General features: G+C 41.8%; 2 protein-coding genes across 7 annotated transcripts in view; one reads left to right on the top strand and one right to left on the bottom strand.

Moving 5' to 3' along the window:
• LOC140196181 (mediator of RNA polymerase II transcription subunit 12-like protein) overlaps nucleotides 1-13,750 on the top strand; it is a 720,072-nt gene that overhangs the window by 228,339 nt on the left and 477,983 nt on the right. The window lies entirely within an intron of this gene.
• On the bottom strand, nucleotides 2,377-11,953 carry gpr171 (G protein-coupled receptor 171). Of its 3 annotated transcripts, none has more exons than XM_072254969.1 (3): nucleotides 11,871-11,953; nucleotides 9,620-9,972; nucleotides 2,377-4,222 (listed from the first exon to the last, which is right to left on the bottom strand). In XM_072254969.1, exon 3 carries the CDS (start codon nucleotides 4,177-4,179, stop codon nucleotides 3,187-3,189), a length of 993 nt encoding a protein of 330 aa, XP_072111070.1. In that variant the 5' UTR covers nucleotides 4,180-4,222; nucleotides 9,620-9,972; nucleotides 11,871-11,953; the 3' UTR covers nucleotides 2,377-3,186. The 3 variants fall into 3 exon arrangements, with proteins under 3 accessions (XP_072111070.1, XP_072111072.1, XP_072111071.1); XM_072254971.1 differs by having other exon boundaries at nucleotides 9,719-9,972; XM_072254970.1 differs by lacking the exon at nucleotides 11,871-11,953 and adding an exon at nucleotides 11,405-11,475.

The following is a 13,750-nucleotide window of genomic DNA, read 5'->3' as shown; positions in this document are numbered from 1 at the left end:
CCTACATAGAGTGGATCTGGGGAGGATGTTTCCAATAGCGTGAGAGTCTAGGACCAGAGCACAGGGCCTCAGGATAGAAGGGCATTCCTTTAGAACAGAGGTGAGGAGGGTCCAGAGGGTGGTGAATCTGTGGAATTCATTTCCGCAGATGGTTGCAGAGGCCAATTCATTGGGTATATTTAAAGCGGAGATTGATACGTTCTTGATTAGTAGGGGCATTGAAGGTTATGGGGAGAAGGCAGGGAAATGGGGTTGAGAGGGATAATAAATCAACCATGACAGGGCTGACTTGATGGGCTGAATGGCCTAATTCTACTCCTATGTCTTATGGTTTTCCCACTTGTGTCAGAATGCTGTTTCTCTATTTCAGTTCAGCGTTCAATATTATTGTCCCCCAGAGCTTGGAAAGTAAACCTACTTTTCAGTGTAAGTACACCACTGTGCAAATAGGTGTCAGATCAACAGATCTCAGATAGTCTGGAAACACATCTGCTCCACCCTCCTCATCACCCTCAACACGAGTCGCCCCCAGGGCTGTGTGCTGAGCCCATTGTTGTACAGTCTGCTCACACGGCCAAACACCTGAATAGTCATATCATCAATTTGCTGATGACATGACCATGGTGTGGCTCATCACCAACAATACGATGGACTATAGAGAGGAGGTGGAAGAACTCGAGGCTTGGTACCATGCCAACCACTTCCTCTTCTTCAGTGTCAGCAAGATAAAAGAGATGGTTATTGACTTCAGAAGAACTCATACCACTCATGACCTCCTTTACATCGGTGGCACAGCAGTGGCAACTTCAACCAGTTTCAAACTCCTGGGAGTGCACTTCTCGCACAACCTCTCATGGTGCCAGGTCGCATCCTACACAATCAGGAAAGTTCGTCAACACCTCTGCTTTCTGCGCAGGCCGAAGAGAGCAGGATGAAACACATCTATACTCACTTCATTCTATAGATGTGCAGTAGAGAGCATCCTAACATACTGCGTCACTGCATGGTATAGAAACTACACTGTGGTGGACAGGAAGGCTCGATAACAGGTCGTCAAAATTGCCCAACTCATCACTGGTACCAGCCTCCCCGTCATCATGGACATATATACAGAAAGGTGCCGGCAAAGGGCCAGGAAGGTCATGGAGGAGCCCGACTGCCCTGCCCACGGACCGTTATGGAGGAGGCTGCATAGCATCCATGTCATAGAAACATACAAACACAGAATCAGGATCACAGATTCACAAGTAGTTATTTTCCCCAAGCAGTAAGGCTGATCAACACCACCATTCACTAACCCACTGCTTCTCACCTCCAACCACCACTACTTCATTGTTTCCTGTATCATTTCCTTTATCATTTGTGGACATACAATCAATCTATGTATGTAAGCTATCTTATGCGTTTGTATTTATTGTGTTTTTTTTATTATTGTGTTCTTTATCTTATTGTGTATTTTTCTGGAGTAACAATTATTTCATTCTACCTTAACACTTGTGTACTGGAAATGATATTAAACAATCCTGAATCTTGCTCTTAGGAGTTTGATCATCAGACATTGCTAAGGAGAATGTGACAGTGTGTGTGCAGGAGGTCAGGACAGGCTGTGTGGATATCTAATTGCACTTGAGGTTAGCCCACTGCTTGTGGGATATCATTAGAACTGAGGCCTCAGTATCCTTGGGATGTTGATCGTGACGCCAGATCATGCAGAACTGTCTGATGTGTCACTTCAAGTAAACTGCCCATCGACTCCTTTTGATACGTGCCCCAGATGCAATGGTTCAGTCACATATTTTTTACTCTCAAGGAGAGCCTTTTGACTGAAATATTCTGAACTTTGACCCCTTATTTCCAATCAATAGTGCCATCTACCCATTCGTGTGTCTGTACAAGGAGATTGAAGGTCATGGGTCTTGCTAAAGCATTCATAATATGCTAATAACCTGCGTATTGAACAACAGAGTGGTGAAGCAGCTAGTGCTGCTGCCTCACAGGTCCAGGGAACCAGGTTCGATTCTGACCTTGGGTGCTGTCTGTGTGAAGTTTGGAAGATTTCTCTGTGAATTGCCTCCCACTTCTCAAGAAGCACTTTCAGTTTAATTGACTAACGTGCATTTGCCCTTTGAAGTTAATGGTTGTGTGTGAGGGAGTATATTGCAGACCTACAAGGGAAAAGTACAAGGGGCAATTTGACTAGTTAACTTGCTCTGCTTGTAGCCAGCATAGGTTTAATGGGCCGAATGGCCTAGGATATTATGAATATGTGAAATACTGCAGCAAATTATGACAGATGCTCTTTGGACAATGTCAGTGAGGTGAGTATCAGTTTATGTAGAAAATAATATGAGGCTTCGTTTATAATCATTTTTCTAATTGAGATAAAATGCTAGTTTAATTAAATAATATAAAATATGCAATATAATTTCAGCACTATTACACATAAATGCAAACACACTTTGCTACATATACCCTGTGGCCACATTATTACACAAGGTCCCTACTGTACTTAATAGAAGGTATGATTGTGCTCTTCTGTTGCTGTAGCCCATCGAGTTCAAGGTTTGAAAAGTGTATGTTCAGAGATGCTCCTCCGAACAGCACCGTTGTTTCGTGAAGTTATTTGAGTTACTGTTGTCTTTCTGTCAACTTGAACCAGTCTGGCCATTCTCCTCTGATTTCCCTCATTAACAACGTGTTTTCACGACAGAACTGTGGTTCATGGGATTTTTTTTCCCGATTCATTGTGTTTTTTTTTTGCTCCATTCTCTGTAAACTCTGTTGTGGATGAAAATCCCAGGAGATCAACAGTTTGTGAGATACTCAAACCACCCCATCTGGCACGAGCAATCATTCCACAGTCAGTCCCTTAGATCATATTTCATCCCCATTCCGATGTTTGGTCTGAACAACAACTGAACCTCTTGACCATATCTGCATGTTTTTATGCATTGAGTTGCTGCCAATGATTGGCTGATTAGATATTTACATTAATGAGCAGGTGTACAGGTGTACCTAAAAAAAAATGTGGCCTCAGCGTATGTGCATGAACTAGACTCCCTTAACGATGAAAAATATTTATCTCTTATCACAATTTACAATTCTCTCATAGATTCAATATATTTATGCACTTTGTAGCATTCAAATGAAAATAGTAAGATATACGGCTGGTAACATCCGGTTTAGCTAAACTGGGTTTAAATCATTCTCCACATTCCTCCTTTCAGCCTCATGTTTTGCCTTGCACCTTGTCTCTTTTGTTCCAAAAGTTTCTGTGATTTTTAATCGGAATGACTTACAGAGGCAAAAGTACAAAATGGGATCAAAGCAAAGGTTGAGAACTGCCAAAAGAAAGGTCGACTCCTTGGCTAGGAACAGTGATCTTTGCAGACTGCAGTCTTCCTTTGGCTTGTATTGACTAAGGGTGTACGGAGTCCGAATAATGTGGTACGGCACAAAACAAATGATGTAGATGCCAGTCAGTATCAAAATGTGCCTCAGCGTTTGCTTTACGTCATTCTGCATTTCTTTGTCCTTGATTCTGTGGAGCTTTTTCACCAGGAGAAAGTTTGAGGTCAAGAGTACAGCAGAAACATTCATGAATATGGCAATGCAGATAAAGTTGGTGAAGACGTGCCAGTGTAGCCCCATTATCTGTTTGATCTCCATGCACTTCAGTATAGGCTTCGGAGGTATGGTCTTGTAAGGGATTGCCATGTTTGGTACCATCAATAACAACACCATTGTCCATATAACTGCAGATATCATTTTTGCAAAACCTGCTTTCTGTATCTGCTGGAATCTTACACTACCGGAGAGATGAACGTACCGATCTATGCTCACAAAGCCAAGAAATATAATTGATGCATACATATTAATGTACATGAGACATGCCGTTACCTGGCAGTGGAAGATCTGCATACCCCAGGGAGCAATGCCTAAGTCGACAACTATTTTGAAAGGGAGAGCCAAGCTTAACAGAAAATCGGCAGTCAGAAGGTTAATAAGGTAGATATTAAGGGATTTTTTGGATTTCCTCTGTTTGACAAAAGCCCAAAGTGCTATGCAACTCCCAATGATGCCAATCAGGAAGATTAAGTAATAGAAGTAAGTGAATGGTTCCATGTTGTTGTTCACTGTGCATTGAGTAGCAGAGGCATTCGATGATTTAGTACTCATTGTATACTTTTTCCAAACAGAAAAGTGAAACCCAGCTTTAGATCTGAAACAAGAAAAGAAACACTGGAAATTATTTTCTTGTATTCCTTTATTCAAGTCAAAGATGTTGGCGTCTGATCAGGAAATCTGTGCAGGAGAGATCTCATGAGGTCCAAAAGCCAAAGGTGGGAGTGAACCTTGAGAAATATGATGTGATTGATTCTGAAGAAGCATTAAGGAAAGCTATTACATTTTTGATTTAATTTGGCAGCTTGTAAAGAAAAAGATATAGAAGTTTCTAAACCAGTTTTTAAGCTACTATCTGGATGGGGCAACCCCTTGCTGGTTTGCAGTTGCAACCCTTGCCTTGGGGTGCAGTCGTGGTTATAATTGAAAAAGAGCTTGGGCTGTAGGACAGGCCCTTTAGCCTGCAATGTCTGTGGCAAACACAATGTCAAATTAAACTAAATGTCTTGGGACCGATTCTTTTTACATTATATGTCAATGATTTGGATGATGGAATTGATGCCTTTGTTGCAAAGTCTGCAGACGCTATGAAGATAGATGGAGGGACAGGTAGTTTTGAGGAAGTAGAGAGGCTACAGTTGAAGAGAATGGGCTAAGAAATGGGAGGTGGCATACAGTGTCAGGAGGTGTATGGTCATGCACTTTGAAAGAAATTATGAAATGGTTGACTATTTTCTAAGTGGAGAGAAGATGTAAAAAAAAACTGAGGTGCTGAGTGACTTGGGAGTTCCTGTGCAGGATTCCCGAAAGGTTAATTTACAGGTTGAGTCTGCGCTGATCAGGGTGAATGTGATGTTAGCATTCATTTTAATAGGACTAGAATATAAAAACAAGGATGTAACTTTATAAAGCACTGGTGAGGCCTCACTTGGGAGTATTGTGAGCCGTTTTGGGCCCCTTATCGTCGAAACAATGTGCTGAAACTGGTAGAGGTTCAAAGGAGGTTCACAAAAATGATTCCTGGATTGGTGGCTTACCATATAGAAACCATAGAAACTACAGCACAGAAACAGGCCTTTTGGCCCTTCTTGGCTGTGCCGAACCATTTTCTGCCTAGTCCCACTGACCTGCACACGGACCATATCCCTCCATACACCTCCCATCCATGTATCTCTCCAATTTATTCTTAAATGTTAAAAAAGAACCCACATTTACCATCTCGTCTGGCAGCTCACTCCATACTCCCACCACTCTCTGTGTGAAGAAGCCCCCCCTAATGTTCCCTTTAAACTTTACCCCCCTCACCCTAAACCCATGTCCTCTGGTTTTTTTCTCCCCTTGCCTCAGTGGAAAAAACCTGCTTGCATTCACTCTACCATAATTTTATATACCTCTATCAAATCTCCCCTCATTCTTCTACGCTCCAGGGAATAAAGTCCCAACCTATTCAACCTTTCTCTGTAACTGAGTTTCTCAAGTCCCGGCAACATCCTTGTAAACTTTCTCTGCACTCTTTCAACCTTATTTATATCCTTCCTGTAATTTGGTGACCAAAACTGAACACAATACTCCAGATTCGGCCTCACCAATGCCTTATACAACCTCATCATAACATTCCAGCTCTTATACTCAATACTTTGATTAATAAAGGCCAATGTACCAAAAGCTCTCTTTACGACCCTATCTACCTGTGATGCCACTTTTAGGGAATTTTGTATCTGTATTCCCAGGTCCCGCTGTTCCACTGCACTCCTCAATGCCTTACCATTAACCCTGTATGTTCTACATTGGTTTGTCCTTCCAACGTGCAATACCTCACACTTGTCAGTATTAAACTCCATCTGCCATTTTTTAGCCCATTTTTCCAGCTGGTCCAAGTCCCTCTGCAGGCTCTGAAAACCTTCCTCACTGTCTACTACACCTCCAATCTTTGTATCATCAGCAAACTTGCTGATCCAATTTACCACATTATCATCCAGATCATTGATATAGATGACAAATAACAATGGACCCAGCACTGATCCCTGTGGCACACCACTAGTCACAGGAAGAGCACTTCACTAGAGCTCAGAATAATGAGGGGTGGCCTCATTGAAACCTATCGAATGGTGAAAGGCCTTGATAAAGTGGATGTGGAGAGGATGTTTTCTATGGTCGGGAAGCCTAGGGCTAGAGAGCATAGCCTCAGAATAGAGGGGTGGAGATAAGGAGGAATTTCTTTAGCTAGAGAGTGGTGAATCTTTGGAATTCCTTGCCACAGGCAGCTGTGGAGGCCAAGTCTTTATGTATAGTTAAGGTGGAGGTTGATATATTCTTGATTGGTCAGGGCATGAAGGGATACAGGGAGAAGACTGAGGCCGAGAGGAAAATTGGATCAAGCATGATGGAATGGTAGAGCAGACTCAATAGGCCAAATGGCCTAATTGTGTGCTCCTAAATCTTATTGTCTCATGGTCTTCTACCTGAGTGTGATCCCAATCCATCCATTCCCTTCGTATTCAGGCGCATATCCAACAGCCTCTTTCACATCTGCTTCCACTGTTACCCTTGGCAGCCTACTTACCCTGCACATCTCCTTTAAACTTTCCCCCTCTCACCTTAAATGTGTGTCTTCCAGAGGTTAACATTTGGTCTCTGGGAGGATTCTGTCTACCCAATCTGTGCCTCTCATAACCTGTACACTTTCATCAGGTCTCCCCTGTATCCGTGATGCTCTAGGTATAATAACATCAGTTTGTTCAACCCCCTTTTTACGGTCCCTGCACTCTAATCCTGGCACCATCCTGCTGAACTACCTCCACCCTCTTTCCAAAGCCTCCGCATCCTTGCTGTAATTGGGCAACCAGAATTACACATAACTCCAAGTGCAAGGATAACCACATTTTCAGTAACTGCAAAAAGACTATCTTACTCTTACGCTTGGTGCCACAAGTATAGGAAGGCATGGCACACACCGTTACATCTTTCCTTACGTGCATGACCACTTTCAATGGCGTATAGATTTGGGCACTAAGATTTCTGGGTGCTGTTAAGGGTCCTGCTATTAACTGTACACTTTCCCCTTCCACTAGACCATAAGATACAAGAGCAGAATTAGGCTATTCAGCCCATCGTATCTGCTCTGCCATTCAATCATGGCTGATTTTTTTTTTATCCCTTTCAACCTCATTCTCCTGCCTTCTCCACCATTACCTTTGACACTCTTTCTAGTCAAGAACCTATCAACCTCCGTTTTAAATATACCCAATGAATTGCCCTTCACAGCCATCTGTGGCAACGAATTCCACAGATGCAACACCCTCTGGTTTAAAAAATTCCTCCTCATCTCTGTTCTTTTAATTCCCCCTCATTCTTCCAAACTCCAGTGAGTACACGCCCAGAGCCATCAAACCTTCTTCATGTGTTAACCCCTTCATTCCTTGGATCATTCTTGTGAACCTCCTCTGGATGATCTCCAAAGCCAGCTCATCCTTTCTTAGATAAGGGGCCCAAAATTTCTCACAATATTCTGACCAATGCCTTCTTAAGCGTCATCATTTCATGCTTGCTATATTTATAGTAGAATCAGGAATAAGGCATTCAGCTCCTCATGCCTGTTTTTAACATTCAGTAAGTTTGTGGCTTATCTTTTAAATGCATGGTACTTTCTTGCCTTCATATCTTGCCACTTCGTACTACCTAAATATCTGTCGATCTGTCTTAAATATAAGGAGCAACTAAGCCTCTTTTTTGGGGAGTTTTGAATCAGAACAGCCTGCAGATAATGAACTCTGAGCAAAACTGTACTGAAATATGCCTTTTGTGTTTAATATTATGTGTTTTCACTCATTTCTTTTGTTGCAATTTGCGCAATTTTTTTTGTGCATGGGGAAGTGGGGTGGGGGGGGTGGAATCTGTTGTTTTTCTTTGAACCAATTGGTTTCATGGTTCTTTGTTTCATGACTGTCTCTGGGGAAGAGGAATTTCAGCGTTGTATACCGTGCACATACTTTGATAGTAAATGTACTTCGGACTTTGAAGCCTACAGAGCATTATTGCTCGATGAATTCCAAAGATTCACTGCTACTCTGAGGGCAGGGGGAGGGGGCGACTTTCCTCTCATCGTCCGCTCATGTCCATAAGACATAGGAGCAGAATTAAGCCTTTCAGCCCATCGATACTGCTCTGTCATTCAGAATCAGGCTTATTATCACTGGCATGTGTCGTGAAATTTGTTAACTTATGGAGATTTGTTAACTTCCATCATTGCTGGTTTATTATCCTTGTCCATCCAATTACACCTCATCAGCTTATTTACCTTTATCTGTTCTGCTGGTGTAAACCTCAAAAAGCTCTCAAACAACTGTCAAAGAGGGTCTCCTTTACATGCATCCATGTTACTGCTGCACATTCCTGTTTTTATTTTCTAAGAAGCGTGTTCCCACTTTCTTAATGAGTAATTTCCTTTTTACCGTTCTCATCCTAAATGGTCCACAGCTTCCCCTTTGGACATCTCTCTCCTTTCTTAGCATTCAGACCCACTTCTGAGTAAATAACCAGTTCAATAGAGCGATGTGCTAGGATTGTGAAGCTGCTTAATTTACACCAGGATTAGTCACTCTTTAAAAAATAATCAAAATATAGTGTTTAATATTTATTTACACTAAGTAGAAACAGCTTCTAAAGGTCAAAGAAATGGATCTCCTGCAATTCAGTGCAATGTTATTAACCTTTTCACACAATCAGGAAAGCTCACCAATGCCTGTCCTTCCTAAGGAGGCTGAAGAGAGTTGGACTATGCACACCTGTGCTCAAGTCATTCTATATGTGCGCAGTGCAGAGCATCCTAAGATGCTGCATCGCTGCATGGTATGGAAACTGCACTGTGGCGGACAGGAAGGCTCTACAGCCGGTTGTCAAAACTGCCCGACAGTTTACTGGCACCAACCTTCCGGCCATCAAGGATATATATTCAGAAGGGTGCCGGAGAAAGGCCAGTAACATCATGAAGGAACCCACGCTCCCCGCTCATGGACTGTTTGTCCTGTCCATCAGGGACGAGGCTACGTAGGATCCATGCCAGGGCCACCAGACACAAAACAGCTACTTTCCCCAAGCAGTAAGACTGATCAACATCTCCTTCCAGTAGCCCACCCCTTCACACCTCCAACCACAACTACTTTATTATTTCCCATCATTCACTGTGTTTGCAGGCATTCCTGTGCCTAGCGTCACTTTATGGACATACAATCATGTATGTATATAAGCTATTTTATGTATTTATATTTATTGTGTTTCAAAAAAATAGTGTTTTTTTATCTTATTGTGATTTTGCTTTGTGTCTGATCAGATGTGGAGTAACAATTATTTCACTCTTTACACTTGCGTACTGAAAAAGACATTAAGTAATCTTAAATCTGAATAATTTAAAATTTAAAAACTATAATTTCATTGCCAAGCAAAGCACACCACATTTCCTGTTTTCAATCTCCCTTGAAATTCCCCCATTACTCACCGTCTTTGTTATCAGTTGTCTTGTTTCAGTTTACCAGAAACATGAGTTAGAGATATTCTTTCCAAAGTTTAACGTCTTTGAAGGGCAAGCTTAACTCACCTCCCGCACGCAATTGTCAGGAAGCTCTTCTGTATAAGCAGAGCCTTCAATGTTGCAAGCCGGTGCTCATGCCTGAAGCCGTCATTGTAATCTCGGGCACATGGATCACTGCGCTCTTCTTCTGAGTCGGGGGGAGTGCTCTGCAGTGCAGTCAGTCTCTGATTGTTTCTAGTTGGCTTTCAGGAGCTTCCCATTGGACCTCTCTTTTCTCGCCAATGCCGAAGGTGCACTGAGAGCCCTTTAAATGTTCGCTTCTATAAAAGGAAGTCAGCGAATTAGAAATCAACAGTGAGATTGCAGCTCTTCCGATACTGAAGGAACAAGTGAAGCAGAGCAGGTTTCAAATAAATATTTTGCAGTTGCAGCAAAAGTGTGGAAGAGAGAATGGCTTGTTGAAATGTTTCATGATCATGGAGTAAGTGGTTCACATGGTGTGGCTTGGTGCTAATGCTCCTGAAGGGTAGTTTGGAGTCACGGCACTGAAATGGGCACTTCGCCCCAATAGTGTCAAGCCAACCATCTTGTCCATCATCTTGTGGTGAAGCAGAGGCTTTTGGAAGTAGAATAGTGTTAGTAAAAATGAAGTAAAAAAAAATGGAAAATGTTCCTTTTGCATGCAAAACAAAAGGAATTTGCCAGTGTCCAGTTGTTTTCACTCATCATTGTGAGTCACAACCTAATAATGACAGGCTTGCATAATTTTCCTGCCTCCCAAAGAAACATACATTTTTGAAATGTGATCCTTAAAGCACTGATAAATTTCTAATCTACCAGTCATAAGAACAGGATTTGCTTTAAAACAAGTTTTCCCAAACGAGTGATTCAGGCCATGGCTTTTTTTGTACATTTTGCTTATCAATTTTTCTTCAGTTTCTACACATCAGCCAGAACTGTTTCCAACAATGAAACACTTCTCCTCGTGCACAGTCAGGGCAGTAATACAGTAACACACACACAATGTAATGGAGGAGCTCAGCAGGTCGGGCAGCATCTATGGGTGAGAATAAACAGTCGTCGTTTCGGGCCGAGACCCTTCATCAGGACTCAGCATTACAGCAATACTGTAAACATTTGTACTTATCTACTTGTAAGAAAGAAAATTACCCAACTGGGTAAACATGAAATTTTTCGACAGCATTTGCAGTCTGCAAGACTATGTTTCGGACCTATTACAGGAAGATCGATGATCTCTTAATCTCTTTTGTGTTTTTGCCATAAGAAGGAAATTGAGACAAAATTTGAAATTTAATGTAACAGAGTTTTTCCTCTACTGACTGTAATTTGCTTGACAGTTTTGCAGAAAATAACGTTTTTGGCTTTGGTGTAAAGGCAGTAAGGGGAAAATTTTCTTTAACCATTGGCCGAAAACAGTGTACGATAGATGGAATCAAATGTTGGGTGCCTGTAGATTCTGCTGATTCCGGAAATCTAAAGTAACAAACACAAAAAGCTGGAGGAACTCTGCAAGTCATAGAGTGTGGGAATAAAGAGTGGACATTTTGGGCGTCAGGTCTCACTTGGGTACTACGCTTAGTTGGTATTCACGTATTTTATACAATTTTAGACTTCTTCCCCTTGCTGAACTTTAAGAAGGTAGCCTATGAAATAACTATTCTGACACCTAGGCAAGTTACGGTCAAATGTAGTTTGATGCCTTTGATATAACATTATAAATAAACACCATACCTGATTCTGGAAACAGACTAATTAACTTTTGAACTGCTTCAGTTAGCTGGGTCTCACGGTTACATGAGAAACTGCTGGTACTTTGTGTGATGCACTCTTCATGACAGCATGTAGTTCTCGAATAGCCTTGTGCATGTTTTCCTGCCGAGCCTGGGTTGCTGTGGGATGTGTGGTTTTATTTGAAAATTAGTCGATTGACGTCGACAAAACCAAAATTCTAACGATGAAGCTGACATGAATTTGAAGGCATCGCGTTACTCTCCACCTCTAAAAGTGCCTCAGACAGATTTAGAAAGAACATTAAACTACTTTTATTGCAGAAAATTTTGGTGGCATCTGAATTGTATTTCTGTAAGAAGCTTTTCACTTTTTTTGATGATAAGACAGACTTCAGGTCTAATTATTTTTTTTATATAACATTACTGCAATATCCTGCATTAGTTTAAATTTCCTTTGAAGAACTCACTTATTCCAGGTGATAGAATGCTCCCCTCTTCTTCTGCCCTCCCTGAAGTATGACTTGGTGATACTGCCAATGCCACAGCCTTCCTGTAACAGGAAATAAGCAGGTTTTGAGAACTTGAATCAATGTGGGAGAAAGAACACGTCAAAGTTACCTCAGGGTATTTATTTAATGTATAACAAAAGATAAGAAAGATATATATTTATGTAGATATGTATCTAATCAGACAATTATGTGGCAGCAACTCTCATTCATGGATATAGACTCAGTGGCCACTTTATTAGGTACACCTGTACACCTGCTGGTTAATGAAAATATCTAATCAGCCAATCATGTGTCAGTAACCCATTGCATAAAAGCATGCAGACATGGTCAAGAGGTTCAATTGTTGTTCAAACCAAACATCAGAATGGGGAAGAAATGCGATCGAAATGATTCAGACCATGGAATGATCGTTGATGCCAGATGGAGTGATTTGAGTATCTCGGACACTGCTGATTTCCTGGGGTTTCCATATATAACAGTCTCTGGAGTCTACAGAGAATGGAGCAAGAAACAAAAAAAAAAATCCACTGAACAGCAGTTCTGTGGGTGAAACCACATTGTTAATGAGAGAGTTCAGAGAGAGGAATGGCCAGAATAGTTCAAGCTGACAGGAAGGTGACAGTAACTCAAATAATAAAGCGTTACAACAGCACTGAGTATTGCTACATGTTACCGTTGCTTTTATTAAACGTAAGTGTCATTTAAGTGCGTGGGGGATGATGTTATTAACAAAATGCGGAGAGGTTGGTGGGACATTCAGCAGTTAAGGGACAGCGGACTGTGAGCTACCAGTGGGAGAGCGAGCTGGGTGGAGTTAGTTGAAGAGCTCGCTACAGCAGTGGGCGAGTCTAATGCTTCTCCATGTCCAGAAGATTGTGATAATTAGCAGCACACAGTGCATATTGGATACGTGACTGTCACTTTGTAGGATCCGTACTTGGATTTCTGGAGTATCCTGTGGCGACCACTTTTGTTAATTTGTACATGCATTCGAGTGTGTTACGTGGCGACCACTTGTGTTATGGAATATTCCATGACTGTTGCTTTGTGGTATCCCTACGGGGATTTTGGAACTTAGGCGTCACTTTGTTACCCCTGCTCGGACTCTAGTATTTCAGTGACGACTACTCGACTTCTGGAATCTTCTGTGACTGTCACTTTGTGTCATCTTAAGGTGGATTTATGAGCTCTCCCTCACAGACACCTGTGCCTGTTCCCGTGGATTTCTGGAACCTTCTGGATTGCTATCCTCGGACTCTGAGTAAGACGTGGGAAGAACGAAGAACCTAGACCTAGACCTCCTAGACCTCCGCAATTTGTGAGCTAAAATGCATAGCACTGTTAATTTTTGTTTAGGGGAGTAATTTGTTTAATTGTCTGTATTTGGGTAGATACTGAAAATATAGCTGTTTAACATTAAAAACTGAGTCTGTGGTCTATTGCTGCTGGCACATAACAATATGCCCACAGGAAAATGAATTTCAAGGTTGTATGTGATGCAATATACGTATTTTAATAATAAATTTACTTTGCGCCTCGGTATACACTATAGAGCATCTCTGAGCGTGCAACACATTGAACCTTGAAGTGGATGGGCTACAGCAGCAGAAGACCAATCAGTCGCCACTTTATTAGGTACAGAAGACATCTAAAGAGGTGGCCACTGAGTGTACGTCGTAAAGTTCATTGATTTGCAGCAGTAGTACAGTGCAATACATAAACATCAAAATCATTCAGTCTTCCCAACCAGAGGCCCTGGATGAGTCACGAGACCTACAATCTGCAAAGGGCCATACCTGAGTCATTTAGGTTTGGAGACCAAGTAAGATACAGGAGGC

This window comes from Mobula birostris, chromosome 4 (assembly GCF_030028105.1).
Source record: "Mobula birostris isolate sMobBir1 chromosome 4, sMobBir1.hap1, whole genome shotgun sequence".
Lineage (NCBI taxonomy): Eukaryota > Metazoa > Chordata > Chondrichthyes > Myliobatiformes > Myliobatidae > Mobula > Mobula birostris.
The sequence above is the reverse complement of the archived record's forward strand: the minus strand, read 5'-3'. Positions and strand labels throughout refer to the sequence as shown.

Bases quoted from the DNA above. Each gene is read 5' to 3' on its own strand.
- gpr171 (XM_072254969.1), bottom strand. From the start codon at position 4,179: ATGAGTACTAAATCATCGAATGCCTCTGCTACTCAATGCACAGTGAAC.